We start from the raw sequence: 17,161 nt of genomic DNA, 5'->3' as shown, positions 1-17,161 counted from the left end.
ACAGACGGAGACGCACAGACAAATGGAGACCAAGACTGCTGAGGGAGCAACTGACTGTAGCTGCTATAACTAACGTACATCAAGCAAGAATTTGTTTAATAGATGTTCCATAACATTAAATGTGACTTTAAACGAATAAAAATATGGCCTGTCAATCGTTAAAGATTTGTAATTGTTGGCAAATTTCTTTGGTGCAAAAAGCTGTTATCCTCAACTTTGGGGTGGTAACTGCATCACGCCCCATCATGTTTTATTCCTTACTTATTTTGTGTTGGTGAGTTTGTGGTGTTAATTTATGTTGTTTCTAAATTATTACACCATTTACCTTCAGATGAACATGGAAAACAGCTCAACAGACATAACAATAGCTGTACAGTGGCCTCCACAATTATTGGCACCCATTATAAAGATTAATAAAAAGTGTTAGAATCCACCTTTTGCTGAAGTAGCTTTCATCTAATATTGAAAAAATGAGAAAAATCCAACATTTAATTGAAAAAAAAAAAATTATTCGGAGAAAAGCAAATCCCTGATCAAGAAATAATAATTTTCAAAAGAAAAAGTGAGAGTATTATTGGCTCCCCTGGAATTTAGTGAACACACTGTACCTGAAGCATGTTTCCCATTTAAATTGTACATTTTCGAGTTGACTGGAGTGTGTAGGAACTTTCAAGCTGTAATCCATGACTTCCTGATTAACTCGGGTACAAATATGAGGTGACACAGAGCCAAATCCCTTTAGTCATCCATCAACACGGGAAAGATCAGAGAACACACAAACCAAATGAGGGAGAAGTGTGTTGACCTCCATAAGTTAGGGAATGTTCATATATATTACTCCTTGAAAATGCCCATTTCTACTGTTTGGGCAATAATAAAAACATGGACACCAACTGGAACTGTTACAAACTTGTCTGGAAGAGGACCAAAATTTATTTTGCCCCACGTACAGAGAAGAGGGTAAGAAAAGCAAAAACCACCCTCAAGGACCACTGTTGGTGAATTACAAGAAAAAGTAAAATCTTGGGTTTTCCAAGTCTCAAAACCATCATCAGACTCCACCTCAGTGCCAACAGAGTATTTGGAAGCTATGCCAGAAAAACATGGAGTTTGTGAAACGTTACTACAACTTTGACTGGAACCTTGTTCTCTGGTTTGATGGAACAAAAATGGAGCTTTTTGGCAATAAACACTCGCGGTGAGTTTGGTGTAAAAAGAAGGATGGCTATAATGAAAAGAACCCGATCCCAACTGTAAAATATGGTGGAAGTTCTGTGATGTTTTGGGGCTGTTTTTCTTTCAGAGGCCCTGAAAACCTTGTTAGGGTCCATGGCATCATGGGCTCCATGAAATAGCAGGACATTTTAAATCAAAATCCAGTTGCCTCTGCCAAGAAACTAAAACTGGGTTGTCATTGGATCTTTCAGCAGGACAATGATCCGTATCATGTGTCCAACTCGATGCAAAAATGGTTCACTGAGCAAAGAATCAAGCTTCTGCCCTGGCCATCTCAGTCCTCTGACCTGAACCCCATTTGAAAACGTGGGGTGAGCTGAAGAGGAGAGAGCCGAGGACCCTGAATGATCTGGAGAGATTGTGTAAAGAGTAATGGGCTCCGATGCCCTGCTCTGTATCTCCAACCTTATAAAATGTATAGGATAAAACTCAGTGCTGTTTAACTCATTCAGGGGCACCAATAATAGTGGCATGTGTTTTTTCTCTGAATAAATTTATTTGAATTAAGGGTTGGATTTGTCTAATTTTTTCAGTGCGAGATGAAGCGACTTCACCAAAAGGTGGATTTTTTTTTTGTTCTAACCCTTTTTATTAATCTTTTTAAGGAGTGCCGATAATAGTGGAGTGCTCTGTAGGTTTGTATACTGTGTCTTGTATGTACTAATGGCGTCTACACTTTGTATCTACAGGAGAATCCGTGCAGGAACAGAGCTGACATGGGATTATAACTATGAGGTTGGCAGTGTGGAAGGAAAAGAGCTGCTCTGCTGCTGTGGTTCCACCGAGTGCCGAGGACGACTGCTCTAACACACACTTTTACAGATTATTTACCTTCACACCTACATATAGACTGTACGTGTGCTGTTTTTAGGAATCTACAATATTATTTGTCATTTGAGGATCACGCAGAGTGAACTGATTTGTGAATGAAATATGAAACAGAAAATGTCAGGTGCTCACTCTCGCTGCAAGATTGCCCTTAATTCCTTCCATCCTTCATTAAGCACTGCCTTAAATCCAAGAAAGGCCACACTATGTTGTGCATACATGAGTATTTCCTGCATTTCATAAATTTCTATGAAAAGCCTCATCTCTATGCTTTTCTCTTCTCCTGATCTCTTTTAGCTTATGAATTAGTGCTCATTGAACTTGTTTTCTTTGCTTCACAGTTTTTATAAGCCACCGTATATGCGTTGTCTGTATATTCCGCATTCGTTGTGTTTGTAAGGACAAAGCAAACTGTACTACGCAACATAATAAATTTTTGTTCATAAGCAACCTGCCTTTTCTTTTGATATAACTCAAAACATAATTGGATGGACAAAAATTGTACAATTTAAGTCATTCAACATTATATTCCACACTGTCAACTGCTAATGCGTTACAGGTAAGTCCTGGTACATTATATTAATCAGGTATATTAATTGACTTGTAATGTCTACGGTATATTAAACGATTTGTTAAATCATGAGCAACGCCAGTAATTGAACCACCAAAATTTTCTTTCGTATAAATTGTATAATAACCCTTTTTATTAATCCACTAATTCACCAGTTGAGTGCATAGAGGTGATGGTCATGTTTCTAAGCCGAACCAAGACTGAGATTGAGCACATTTTGCATCCTTCAGGCATGAATACAAATTTCTGAGCAACATCCATCCATTTTCTTTTGCTTATCCAAAGTCCGGTCACGGTGGCAGCAGGGTATTCCAGGCGTCCCACTCCCCAGCAATGCTTTCCAGTTCCTCCTGGGGGATTCCAAGGCGCTCCCAGGCCAGATGAGATATATAATCTCTCCAGCATGTTCTGGGTCTACCCCGAGGTCTCCTCCCAGATGGATGTGCCCTGAAAACCTCCAAAGGAAGGTGCCCAGGAGGCATCCTTATCAGATGCCTGAACCACCTCAGCTGACTCCTTTTGACATGGAGCAGCAGTTCTACTCCAAGATCCCTCTGGATGACTGAGCTCCTCACCCTATCTCTAAGGGTGAGCCCAGCCACCCTATGGAAAGCTCATTTCAGCCGCCTGGACCCGCAATCTCGTCCTTTCGGTCACTACCCAAAGCTCATGACCATAGGTGAGGGTTGGAATGTAGATTGACTGACTGACTGACTGGTAAATCAAGAGCTTTGCCTTCCGGCTCAGCTCCCTCTTCACCATGACGGACCGGTACAATGCCTGCATTGCTGCTGACGCCACCCCAATCCACCTGTCCATCTCGTGCTCCATTTTACCATCACTAGTGAACAAGACCCCAAGATACTTGAACTCCTTCACTTGAGGCAGCAACTCCCTCCCAACCCAGAGGGAGCACTCCACCGTTTTCTGGCAGAGAAAAAAAGAGGGCTTTTTCTCAGCTCATATGAGAATTCTTGGTCACTGATTGCTACATTTAATCAGAGGACAAATTAAAGCAACAACTTGTATGCTGTGAGAGGCATTTATTTTGCTGCCAAGGTTTAGGTCCTAAGTACAAATTTCTTTTCATGACTCCACCCCCATCCACTGGGTACAGGGATTCACTGAACAGGTTGATGAGTATGGAAATGTTGTAAATCATATATTCTATAACGTTCACCATCACTAGATCTAAACCTAATTGAACACCTATGGGGAGATGGTGCTCACTACCACCAACATCAAAACATGGATGTTGCATTGGCTGAAAGCAGTGGGAAAACAAAAATCAAAAGAAAAAACTGTTGAGAGCCTTAGCTCTCAAAGTGTACTGGTACAAAGAGAGAGAACTTCATTCCACTTTGGTATTTCAGTACATGCTCGTGAGAATTTGACAAATATCCATTATTAAATCTGTGTATAATGCTATGCTACATGCACTGGACTCTCATTTGGGAGATTCAGCCAAATGTGTCTCATAAGAAGAATGTTACAATAAGGAACCTGCAGCACAGCAGTGGCATCAGTGTGAGTTAGGCAGATCCAATGCTCTGTGTGCTCATACAATTTCTCAAACCCACAGAGTCTCTCTGTCAGCAGATCATGGGTCACCTACAAGCTAGTATGACCCTCTGTATGACACTATACTGTTGAATTTGCAGAAATAGTTTAATTCGTGGAGATATTTAAGCTAGTGGACTGTTCCCAGACATGGTGGAGTCTACGAGAAAACATCTGTCTGAACTCAGGACTCGCAAGAATACAAACATGGCACCAGCAACTGACTCCTGACAGCTCAAAGAGGCTGGTCCTACAGAAGACCATGTGCCATGCCGTGTGCTCTCAGTTTCAGAATCACATGGATTCTGAAAAACACATGGAAGAAGATTCTCTGGTCAGATGAGACTAAAATTGATCTTTTTGGCCATAATGGGAAATGCCATGTGTGGCACAAACCCAACACCCTGAGAACACCATTCCTACAGTGAAGCATGGTGGTGGCAGCATCATGCTGTGGGGATGCTTTTCATCTGCAGGGGCAGGAAAGATGGATGGCACTAAATACAGGGCAATTCTGGAGGAAAACCTGTTTGAGTTGGCCAGAGGGTTGAGACTGGGACGAAGGTTCATGTTCCAGCAGGACAATGACCCTAAACATACTGCTAAAGCTACACTGGAGTGGTTTAAAGGGAAACATTTAAATGTCTTGGAATGGCCTAGTCAAAGCCCCGACCTCAATCCAATTGAGAATCTGTAGCATAACTTGAAGATTGCTGTATACCAACACAACCCATCTAACTTGAAGGAGTTGGAAGAGTTTTGTCTTGAGGAATGGGCAAAAATCCCAGTGGCTAGATGTGCTAAGCTAATAGAGACATACCCCAAGAGAATTGCAGCAAAAGGTGGTTCTACAACGTAGAAATATACTGCTAAAGCTACACTAGAGTGGTTTAAAGGGAAACATTTAAATGTCTTGGAATGGCCTAATCAAAGCCCAGACCTCTGCCTCCATCCTCAAAGACCCCACCCACCCCCAGGATGGACTGTGCACACTTCTACCCTCAGGCCAGAGGAACAGAAGTGTGAAATGTAAGACTGTCAGACTAAAGAACTCTTTCTTTCCCACTGCCATCAGACTCCTGAACAGCTGGCAGGAGTTTATGACTATAGACTGTTTACATTTGTTTGCACATATTTGCACATTACTGCCCTTTTTGCTGCTACGTCCGATCATTGCCTTATTTTTGTATTATACTACCTATTTTGCACTAGATTTACCTTTATTTTGTACTCTACTGGGTTTTTTTTTTTTTTGTTTTTGCTTTTATTTTGCACCACATTTGCCTTTGCTTTGTATTATTTCTTCCACCTATTTATTTATTTATTTATTTATTTATTTGTAATTGGTATTCATGGTGGACAGCAAACTAAGAATTTCATTGTGGAAGAGGACATGTCCTTACTGTGCATGAGACAAACACTTTGAACTTGACTTTGGGAGGGTGAATATCTATGCACACTCCAGATTTCTGTTTTTTCATCTTAATTATTGTTTGTGTCACAATAAAAAAAAAAAATGCTGTGGAAATCAAATGGTGCTAACCCCCCAAAAATCCATTTTAATTCCAGCTTGTAATGTAGCAAAACAGGACAAACACCAAGGGGGATGAATACTTTTGCAAGACACTGTATAAGGAGTTTCCATGCCATGCTGTTTGCTCTCAGTTTCGGAATCAATGAAACAATCAATGAATGCTTTAACAATGGAAAAGATGACTATTCAACTAGCTGGCTACTTTCTGGTCCTCTGGTAGCCGTGCAATGCCTAGTATAGTGCTACTCACTGTGCCACCTGGGTATTTAATCATCACTGAAATTCTGATCTTGCAAAATTAGAACAAATTAATACAAAAATCACCTATTTGTGGAAATTCAGAAAGCGTAAACAAGTGTTTGTCAGGTGGCCACATTCATTCAAACCTCAGAGCAAACAAATGGTTTCCCACAATTCCTGACCAATGGGTTCATCATATGAATAAACACAAGACTCTCCCTCAACTTGTGCAATGGTCAAGGTTGTGAAATACCGAAGAGAAACACACTTCAGGTCTGTCCTAGTGTATATAAACCAAGAACTGTGCACAGACCATTTGTGAAGTGGTGGCTCAGGAGCTAAAGCTCTGAGCTGCTGATTTGAAAGTAGTGAGTACAAATCCCAGCACTGCCACAGTTAGGCCCTGGAGCTAGTTGTATCCTATCTCAAGTGTAATCTGCTTTGGATAAAAGCGTCAGCCAAATGAGCACGGTCTGTAATGGAATTATATAGTGGTATAGTCTGAGAATTTTACATTGGGTTTGCCCTGGTTAACTCTGTCACATATAACCCATCTATTCATTTGTTGCTGCTTTTAAAAAAAAAAAAGCAGCAACATTTAAAATTAGGTGATTTTAAAATTTCATGTGGCGGCACGGTGGTGTAGTGGTTAGCGCTCTCGCCTCACAGCAAGAAGGTCCGGGTTCGAGCCCCCGTGGCCGGCGAGGGCCTTTCTGTGTGGAGTTTACATGTTCTCCCCGTGTCCGCGTGGGTTTCCTCCGGGTGCTCTGGTTTCCCCCACAGTCCAAAGACATGCAGGTTAGGTTAACTGGTGACTCTAAATTGACCGTAGGTGTGAATGTGAGTGTGAATGGTTGTCTGTGTCTATGTGTCAGCCCTGTGATGACCTGGCGACTTGTCCAGGGTGTACCCCGCCTTTCGCCCGTAGTCAGCTGGGATAGGCTCCAGCTTGCCTGCGACCCTGTAGAACAGGATAAAGCGGCTACAGATAATGAGATGAAAAATTCATGTCATGAAATTTAAAATCACCTAATTTTTCTTTTTAAATGATACATTTTCTCAGTTTAAACATTTGATATGTCATCTATATTCTATTATGAATAAAATATGGAATTTTGAAACTTCCACATCATTGCATTCTGTTTTTATTTACAATTTGTACTTTGTCCCAACTTTTTTGGAATCGGGGTTGTAGTTTTACCTCATTACTAGACCTATATTGCCCTCATCCCAACTTTTTTTTTTTTGAATGTGTTGTAGGCCTGAAACGCAGGCATGGATGAATATTAACAAATGAAATGAAGTTGACCAGATAAAACATGAAATATCGTGGGTTCATACTGTCTGCAGTAAAATACAAGTCAAAGTAAATTTTAAAATCCCTGCTTTCTTTTTTTATTTGCATTTTATGTCTGTGTTTCCCTCCCAACTTTTTCTGATCTAAGGTTATAGACAGTACAGAAATGGTATCTTCTCTGTCTAAGCAGATCCATGTGTCTCGTTTGTTTGTGTGATTATAGTGGTCCGGTCAGTTTGCCATGTGAGCATTCTTTCTGTAAGCGTTCTATCCAAGGCCGCCTGAAAGCATGTGCAATAGGAAACCAGTGTCCTGTGAATTGAGAACTAAAAGTTTAAGCAAACTGACCTATGACCTGACTAGATATTAAAGAATGTAATCTAAGGCACCCAAAATCAGAAAAAAGTACCACAATCCAGATCCATCCATTTGCTATGGTTACATCACAAGTAGTTTGTGGTTTGTCAGGTAGTTTATAACTTGTATGTATTATATATAGTTTGGAAAGTTTCAAGTATCCTTGAATGGTATTCCATATTATTTTGTGTATTTACAACCCAAATGATACATTTTAGCATGATGGTTCTTGTTTGGCGGCATGGTGGTGTAGTGCTTAGCACTGTCACCTCACAGCAAGAAGGTCCTGGGTTCAAGCCCAGTGGCTGACAAGGGCCTTTCTGTGTGGAGTTTGCATGTTCTCCCCGTGTCCGCGTGGGTTTCCTCCGGGTGCTCCGGTTCCCCCACAGTCCAAAGACATGCAGGTCAGGTTAACTGGTTGCTCTAAATTGACCGTAGGTGTAAATGTGAGTGTGAATGGTTGTTTGTCTCTGTGTCAGCCCTGCGATGATCTGGCGACTTGTCCAGGGTGTACCCCGCCTCTCGCCCACAGTCAGCTGGGATAGGCTCCAGCTTGCCTGCGACCCTGTAGAACAGGATAAGTAGCTATAACAGATGGATGGGTTCCTGATGGGCGGCACGGTGGTGTAGTGGTTAGCGCTGTCGCCTCACAGCAAGAATGTCCTGGGTTCAAGCCCAGCAGCCAACAAGGGATGGATGGGTTCCTGATTGGTACAAATAAAAGAACGAGAGAGAGAACACAAGTTCAAAAACCCAATAATGCCACAGTCGTCCGTAGCTGAGAGTCAAGGGAGTGGAATTGGCAATGCTCTCTGGGTGGGAGGGATGGAATACTCACTTCCAGGTCAATCAGAGCAGCTCTAGCCAGTCCTGAGTATCTGTCAGTTCATATGTGGAAGAGGGAAGATAGCGCTTTCCTCTGAGTGTGTGATGCTGCATGTTCAGGCAACAATCATAAATCAGTTAATATTGATTTATAATTTAAAAAGTATCAGTCATTTGCCCATAAAATAGACCTGCTCTACATCATTATCATTCACATCTTTAACAGTGACCTTCACCAGATCCTGAACAAAGTTGGCCACATATCGACTGGAGCTGTAGATTCGGTTTTATTGAAAGAATATTTATATTGTTGCCTTAAGATTTAATATTGTATCAAATTGTGTGGAAGCCTCAGCTTTACACCCCTGCTACCTGATATATATGTACTTTAGCCCAGTTCAACTCCTCAGTGTGTAAAAATGTAAATATCTTTATAATTTACGCACTCACCCACCTGGTGTTGTATGCAGTTCTTTAATCAGCCGATCCCTTGACAGCAGCACAATGCATAACATCATGCAGATACAAATCAAGAACTTCAGTTAATGTTCACGTCAAACATCAGAATGGGAAAAATTGGGATCTCAAAGTGGGACTTTCACTGTGGCCACTGTGGTTTGAGCCAGATGGACTGGTTTGAGTATTTCAGAAACTGCTGATCTCCTGGGGTTTTCACACACAACAGTCTGTAGAGTTTACGCAGAATGGTGCGAAAAACAAAAAAACACTGAATAAGTGAGCGACAGTTCTATGGATGCAAGAGAACGACTGTTGATAAGAGAGGTCAGAGGAAAATGGCCAGATTGGTTCGAGCTGCCAGAAAGGATATAGTAACTCATAGCAACTCTTTACAATCGTAGTGAGCAGAAAAGCAGCTCAGCATGTAACAGCAGAAGAGCACACTGGGTTCCACTCCTGCAGCCAAGAACAGGAATCTTAAAATCAAGAACAAATTCCTATTAAAGTGGCCGGTGAGTGTATGTCCTCACAGTCGTGTTTCTTTAGTTAAGTATAAGCTTGGTGTGTTGTTTTTGTTTAGCCAATCAAGGTCTAAGGCAAGAAATTACCAACAGTACAAGGCTGCAATGTACGGTATTCTCCTTTGACTCCCTTTCAACCATCTCATCTCATCTCATTATCTGTAGCCGCTTTATCCTGTTCTACAGGGTCGCAGGCAAGCTGGAGCCTATCCCAGCTGACTACGGGCAAAAGGCGGGGTACACCCTGGACAAGTCGCCAGGTCATCACAGGGCTGACACATAGACACAGACAACCATTCACACCTACGGTCAATTTAGTGTCACCAGTTAACCTAACCTGCATGTCTTTGGACTGTGGGGGAAACCGGAGCACCCGGAGGAAACCCACGCAGACACGGGGAGAACATGCAAACTCCGCACAGAAGGGCCCTCGCCGGCCACGGGGCTTGAACCCGGACCTTCTTGCTGTGAGGCGACAGCGCTAACCACTATACCACCGCGCCGCCCCCTTTCAACCATGCTCTTAATAATTAAATTTCAAATAATACGTTATGGATCAGTTTTCTAAAGTGTTACCCAAATGACTCCTAAGTGGAATCTTTGATATCTTTGAGGTGGAAGTGAAGAGAGCACTCGATATCCTGTCCTCATTTGCAGAGAACTTAATGATCTGTTCTGCAGGGACATAAATAACCAAAGAAAGCTCCACATATAATCTGACGTCATATAAAGTACTTATTAATGATGCATTTCATAAAATCTCTGCTCAGTTTAAGGAATAACACTAGTTTCTGTGGGGGAAGGCAGCTAGAAATGGAGGAGTAAAGTTCTCTACATTCCACTGATTACAGGGAAGAAAGTCAAAGGCCAAAAAAGGGAAAAAGAGACCAAGAGATATTAAAAAGAGATTGTTATGCCTCAACCTGATACCTTGATGCAGGTGGGCCAAGCAAATGGGTTTTGCTGATGTCCTGGAAGATATGTTATCACTTGTTCATGGCTTGTGTGTGTAATTTTACAGCGGTGGAATGAAATGGGTGATTCCATTACAGAAAACGTTCAAAGAAACCTGACACAGAGTGAGTAGTCATTCTATAACTAAATGTCAAATATCTAAACATATAAAAATATCAAAGCCAGACGGCCTTTCGATTTCATCAAATAGGTGAAATTTAGTTCCCTCTGAAATTTGGTCATTGTGATATGTTTATTTCTGTAATATCTAAATATATATATATATATATATATATATATATATATATATATATATATATATATATTAGTGCTGTCAAAAATGTCGCGTTATTATCGCGTTAACTTGACTCAATTTTAACGGCGATAATTTTTTTATCGCGAGATTAACGCTCTGTGACATGATGTAGGTTTTTCATAACCTTTTGAAACTGCCAGGAACTTGGAACAGAGACTTTGCTTAGAAAAACGATAGCAGCTAGACTGTAATGCCACGCCCCGCACAGCCAGAGTCCTCTGCCCTCCCCCCAAAGAACCAGCGCAGGCAGGGCGCGCTAGCCCCACGCCTCGGGACGAAGAGCCACGGTGCTTGGCTTAGGTTTTGTTTTCCCATCGGCGGCTCCAGCCCGACTTTGCAGTGGCTGTGACAAGACGTGTTATGCTCTGCAATAAAAAAAAAAAAACATTGGTACAAAGCAAGCCCATTCACTTTTTTATGCTGATAAGAGAATTACAATGGTTTTTCATGTCACAAAAATGTGCAATTAAATTGCGATTAATCGCGAGTTAACTATGACAGTCGCGACATTAATCGTGATTAAATATTTTAATCGCTTGACAGCCAGTGTTGGGCACGTTACTTTCAAAAAGTAATTAGTTATAGTTACTAGTTACTTTTCCCAAAAAGTAACTGAGTTACTAACGGAGTTACTTTGTCATAAAAGTAACTAATTACCAGAGAAAGTAATTATTCCGTTACATTTTGTTCCCCCTCAAAAAAAAAAAATCAAATTAAATTAGTGTAATCATAATAAAAGTGAATGTTAAATGTGTTTAATGACTGAAATGGACACTTAACAGAACCAATTAGTAATGTTATCTACACTATATTAATATTTTTGTGGGACAATGTGAGATAAGACATATATCAAATGTAATATATTTTTGTAGTTATTAAAATTAAGTTACTAATTACTGGCCACTGACGAGGACAAACGCTTTGTTCCTCGACATAATGTGCATTGCACGTAAACACTCTTGCCTTTTATTTCAAGTAATGAAAAGTAATGGCTGTATTTCCAGTGTGAAAGCGCAGTGCTGGGCTGACCGCTCGCCATCGCTGTGTCTTCTGATTGAAAGAGCGCGCAGTAGTGCAGTAGGCATGGCCTACCTACGTATGTTGTCCAAATCTACTCTGATTGGCTTACTGTGCCGTTGTCTCGTGTCTCCCCGCCCCACACTAAAGCAGAGTAAAGAAAGGCTGAACGAGCAGCGTGCCAGATGAGAACAGCGTTAATAAAGTAACGCATAGTATTTTATTGTAAGTAACGGGAACGGCGTTATAACGATGTAAAAAGTAATTAGTTAGATTACTCGTTACTAAAAAAAGTAACGCCGTTAGTAACGCCGTTTATTTGTAACGCCGTTATTCCCATCACTGTTGACAGCACTTATATATATCAAGCCATTCTGTGGCTGGGAAGTTATTTAATTTGAGTGGATTCCCAAGCAAATAATATGCATGAAATCACTTGCTTTGCGCAGTCAAGCAGACAGAGGAAGTCCGTGTGCGCATGCGCAGGTTTACCTTCTTCTTCTTCTTTTGGGTTTTACAGCAGCTGGCATCCACAGTGTTGCATTACTGCCATCTACAGGTTTACCTTGACCATGCACTGACAGTTACATCATTCTGTCGCTAAACGAACAGCGGATCACACCGATATTTATTACTTTGGTCCTGCGTTTCCTTTCCTTTGTATATAACATAACGTCTTTTCTACTTGCTTTCCGTTACTGTAGTCGGTCTTTCATGTTTCATGTCCTCCATTTTCCTCTCCTGTTTCAGATTTGTATCCCACAATGCCTTGCATGAACAGGGAAAGCCCACCACGTAATGCATGACGTAGTATCTTGAATTGGGTCATGGTGAAGCAGGAAAAAATAGCAGAAAATTTAGGGCCATGTGGTCATTAATTGTTCTATTTAAAAAAAAAAAACAAATAAAATTGGAAGTCTGTAATTCAAATTCAGTAGCTTTCGGTCCACTAAACAAAAATATTTGGGTGTCAGGGAAAATTATTTTTATGACCTACACTTGAAAAATCTGAAAGGCAGTCTACCTTTAATATTAAAAATCAGACCATGGTTACTCTTGAAGAACAATTGTGAGTCCATACAGACAAAAAGACTGAATGTGCTTTTGAATTTGTTTTTTTTTTTTTTGTCTCCATAATATAAACTTGGCCAATTCTCATCAAGCTCTTTCCTATCATACAACAGATACCAACCAGAGATGATTCACATGCGTCCTCTCAGCCAAATGTATATTTTTGAACTGCTGTTCATACTGCATACTGCGAATTGGCCTAGGGGCTAGCGTGTCCACCTCTCGATCGGGAGATCGTGAGTTCTACTTGTGGTTGGGTCATACCAAAGACCATCATACAAATGGTACCTACTGCTGTCCGGCAAGGCATGCTGCAATACAGATGTGAGTGAGGAGTCAAACTCTCGTGGTTACCAGAGGACTAGCCCCCCACTGTAACCCTATCTGTATAGGTGAGTGGCTGAGGGCTATGGAGATCGGCGCTACCTGACCGCATGGTGCGGGAAGGACTTGAGGTTTTTTAGTTCATACTGCATGACAGGGCAGAGTAACTCCTGCAGAGGAAAGTGCTATCCACTAGTGTTGTATTCAAGACCACCTAAACTGAGAGTAAGTCATGACCGAGCCCAGAGTGTATCAAGACTGAGACAAGACCAAGACTTTGAAGGGTTGAGACCAAGTCAGGACCAGACCAGTGGGTGTGAATGGGGGTGGAGAGGGGTGACTGCTGTTAACAGTAACAAAAATTAGCAATGAATCTCGTTACTGGTCGCATTTGAAGCAGGAAGTTTTCTATCCAATCACAGTCATGATGTTAACAATAAATCAGACAATGCATAGGCAATTTAGAGAAATCCCCACAGTTGTGGTCTTAACCGGTCCTGAAATAAAATCCCCAGTCCTCTCAGACTGAGACAAGACCGAGCAAAAATACAATTGATTCTGAGACCTTCAAAAAGTGGTCTCGAGACCAAGACCAATCTCAAATACTACAACACTACAATCTACCCTCGTATGCATGCATGAGCTCACTGTTATACATGACTGCCTGTGTCGCTGTGATCATATTTTTTTGTATTTCTTTAACCAAACGCAGTCTCAAATTAATTGTCTCTCTAGAAGAAAGGGCAAATGCTTTTCTGTTGCATCACCCAGGACCAGAAGCACATTCAGCAGTGCCCACCCAAAAGCTGATTATCATGTTCATAATGTCCCTTAGAATAGGCAATCACTAAAGTCCCAATTCTGCTGGATTCCTACCTTCCAATAGTTCTGGCTGCAAGGTAAATCATAGCTTCATATTAATGTGCTTAGACTTGCATGGCAGACACCCCACATGTTTTATTCCATATACAGTTGTGGTCAGAAGTTTACATACAGTGACATGAATGTCATCTTGGATATGAATGTCATGGCAATATTTGGGCTTTCAGTAATTTCTTTGAACTGTTCTTTTTCTGTGGCAGATTGTACAGCGTATATCTTTAATTAAAAAAAAACACTAGAATTTGGTGCACAAGTTTTAATTTTCTTTGGATTTTCTGAAATCAACACAGGGTCAAAATTATACATACAGGGTAAAAAATTTACATATGCTCACTAAGATTATTAATTCAAAGGTGCTGAAACTTCCAAAATGTCTCTTATTTTGCCAAGGCTGAGGTCTCTAACTTCCTGTTCGTGATCATGATTGACTACAGCTGGTAGCTTCTCTGTGCCTTCATAAAAAGGATTTGTTTACAGCACTCATTGGATTGACCAACACACAGTAAAATGGGAAAGTCCAAGGAGCTCAGTGCAGATCTGAGAAAGAGGCTCACAGATGTACACAACTCCAGAATGTCTCTTGGAGCCATTTCTAAACAACTGCAAATTCCAAAATCAGTTCAAACAATTGTATGCAAGCTATTGTGAGGTGTAGTTACTTTGCCAAGCCCCTTTGCTTCAAGAAAACCCAAACTGTCACCCTCAGCTGAAAGGAAATTGGTTTGGATGGTCAGGAACAACCCTGGGAACCACCATGGCACAGCCCTGCCATGAACTGGAAGCTGATTGATCACTGTCTACAGTTCAGATCACCATGGACTAAGAGGCTGCTATCCAAGAAATAACCCCCTGCTCTAAAATTGACACCTTCAAGCTTAAGTAAAGTTCGAAGCTGACCACACGGACAAAGAAAAAGCCTTCTGGAGGAAAGCTGTGTGGTCAGATGAGACAAAGATTGAGCTGTTTGGCCACAATGACCACCATGTACAGAGGGACACTGTACCAGCTGGTGGTGGTGGTAGGATCATCATGCTCTGGGGCTGTTTTGCTGCCAGTGGAACTGGTTCATTGCACAAAGTGGATGGACTAATGAAGAAGGAGGACTACCTCAGAATTCTTCAGCATAAACCATCAGAAACTTGAACACGACTTGGGACTTGCAACAGGACAATGAACCCAAACACGCATCAGAGCTGGTTGTGGAGGATAAAGCAGGCTAACATTAAGCTTAAAACAAATCCTGACTTCAACCCTATTGAAAATATATGGACTGTGTTACAAGTCAAGTCCATGCCAAGAAATCTACCATGAAGAGTCGTGAAATATCCAACCAGAATTCTGCCAGAAGCTTGTTCATGGTAAACAAAAATGTTTGGTCAAGGTGAATCTTACGAAGAGACATTTTATCCAAATATTAGGTGTTCTGTATGTATATTTTTGACCCTGTGTTGATTTCAGAAAACCCAAAGAAAATTAAAACTTGTGCACCAAATTCTCCTGTTTTATAAATTAAAAATGTACGCTGTACAATCATTCTGCCACAGAAAAAGAACAGTTCAAAGAAATTACTGAAAGCCCAAATATTGCCATGACATTCATATCCAAGATGGGGACTCCCTAAAGTGAATGACGCATGAAATGGAATGACGAATGACAGCTAGTGATTTGAACAATAAATGGTCCCTTGTCATTCAGATTCTTATAAATGGAATAACGATTGAAATGTAGGTGGAATGACATTGTTTCTAAGTGGAATGACATACTTTTAGGTTATGTTATCAGTGATATCACCTTGTACAAATGGAATGACAGCGTTTCCAGGTGGAATGACATACTTTAAGCTAATGTTATCAGTGATATCCCCTTTTACAAATGGAATGACCGTGTTTTTAGGTGGAATGACATACTTTGAGGCAATGTTATCAGTGATATCACCTATAACCTAACCCTAACCCTAGAAACAATGTCATTCCATTTGTTAATTTGATATCACTGATAACATTGCCTCAAAGTATGTCATTCCACCTAGAAACCTTATCATTCCATTTGTAAAAGGTGATATCACTGACAACATTAGCTCAAAGTAAGACAATACATATAGAAACCCTGTCATTCCATTTGTAAAAGCTGATATCCCACCAAGCACCCACTTATCTTATCCTAGGGAGGTCTAAAACTAAAGATTTCAATCGTTATTCCATTTGTAAGAATCTGAATAATAAGGGACCATTTATTGTTCAAATTTACTACCTGTCATTCGTCATTCCATTTCATGCGTCATTCACTTTAGGGAGTCCTCCAAGATGGCATTCATGTAACTGTATGTAAACTTCTGAACACAGCTGTATATTATGTTAACTTTGACTTGTTTACATATCTGCACATTACCCTTTTAAGATTTGTACATGCTGATATACTGGTTTAACTACATTTTACACCAGCCCTGCTTTTTGTTCTGTTCTCCACCCTCTGAGGACATAAACACAAAGCCTTTGCAATGGCAGTGTCTTTTAGATAACTTTGAGAGGCTGGGCTTAAAGCTATCTTTTTATTACTATTATTCGTAACATTTATTGCTATTATCAGTCAATGTTTTAAAAATCGTGACAACTTTTGTCAAAAGTGATTTCCTTAGTGATATCTCCTTGGTGTTTGTCCTGTTTTGTCGCATTACAAGCTGGAATTAAAATGGATTTTTGGAGGGTTAGCACTGTTTGATTTACACTACATACCTACAACTTTAAAGGTGAAAATTGTTGTTTTATTGTGACACAAACAATAATTAAGATGAAAAAAAAAAAACACTACGAACCTGACAAGAGAAGGCCGCCCACCAAAACTCACAGACCGGGCAAGGAGGGCATTAATCAGAGATGCAACAAAGACACCAAAGATCTGTTAAGAAACAAAATAATAAAGAGCCGAGAATATTTCAGCAGTGATACAGTGGCGCTTGAAAGTTTGTGAACCCTTTAGAATTTTCTATATTTCTGCATAAATCTGACCTAAAACATCATCAGATTTTCACACAAGTCCTAAAAGTAGATAAAGAGAACCCAGTTAAACAAATGAGACAAAAATATTATACTTGGTCATTTATTTATTGAAGAAAATGATCCAATATTACATATCTGTGAGTGGCAAAAGTATGTGAACCTTGGCTTTCAGT

The 17,161-nt window shown here is 40.6% G+C and overlaps 1 protein-coding gene across 4 annotated transcripts in view; it reads left to right on the top strand.

Annotated features, from left to right (window-relative positions):
* setdb1b (SET domain bifurcated histone lysine methyltransferase 1b) overlaps positions 1-2,510 on the top strand; it is a 96,121-nt gene extending 93,611 nt beyond the window's left edge. For all 4 annotated transcript variants that reach the window (XM_060921580.1, XM_060921579.1, XM_060921581.1 and 1 more), the window contains one exon: positions 1,926-2,510. In XM_060921580.1, coding sequence (XP_060777563.1) covers positions 1,926-2,043 — 118 coding nt within the window. In that variant the 3' untranslated portion in view covers positions 2,044-2,510. The remainder of the gene's footprint in view (positions 1-1,925) is intronic.
* Positions 2,511-17,161: the final 14,651 nt, after the last annotated feature.

The sequence above is a fragment of the Neoarius graeffei genome, chromosome 5 (genome assembly GCF_027579695.1).
Source record: "Neoarius graeffei isolate fNeoGra1 chromosome 5, fNeoGra1.pri, whole genome shotgun sequence".
Lineage (NCBI taxonomy): Eukaryota > Metazoa > Chordata > Actinopteri > Siluriformes > Ariidae > Neoarius > Neoarius graeffei.
The sequence above is the reverse complement of the archived record's forward strand: the minus strand, read 5'-3'. Positions and strand labels throughout refer to the sequence as shown.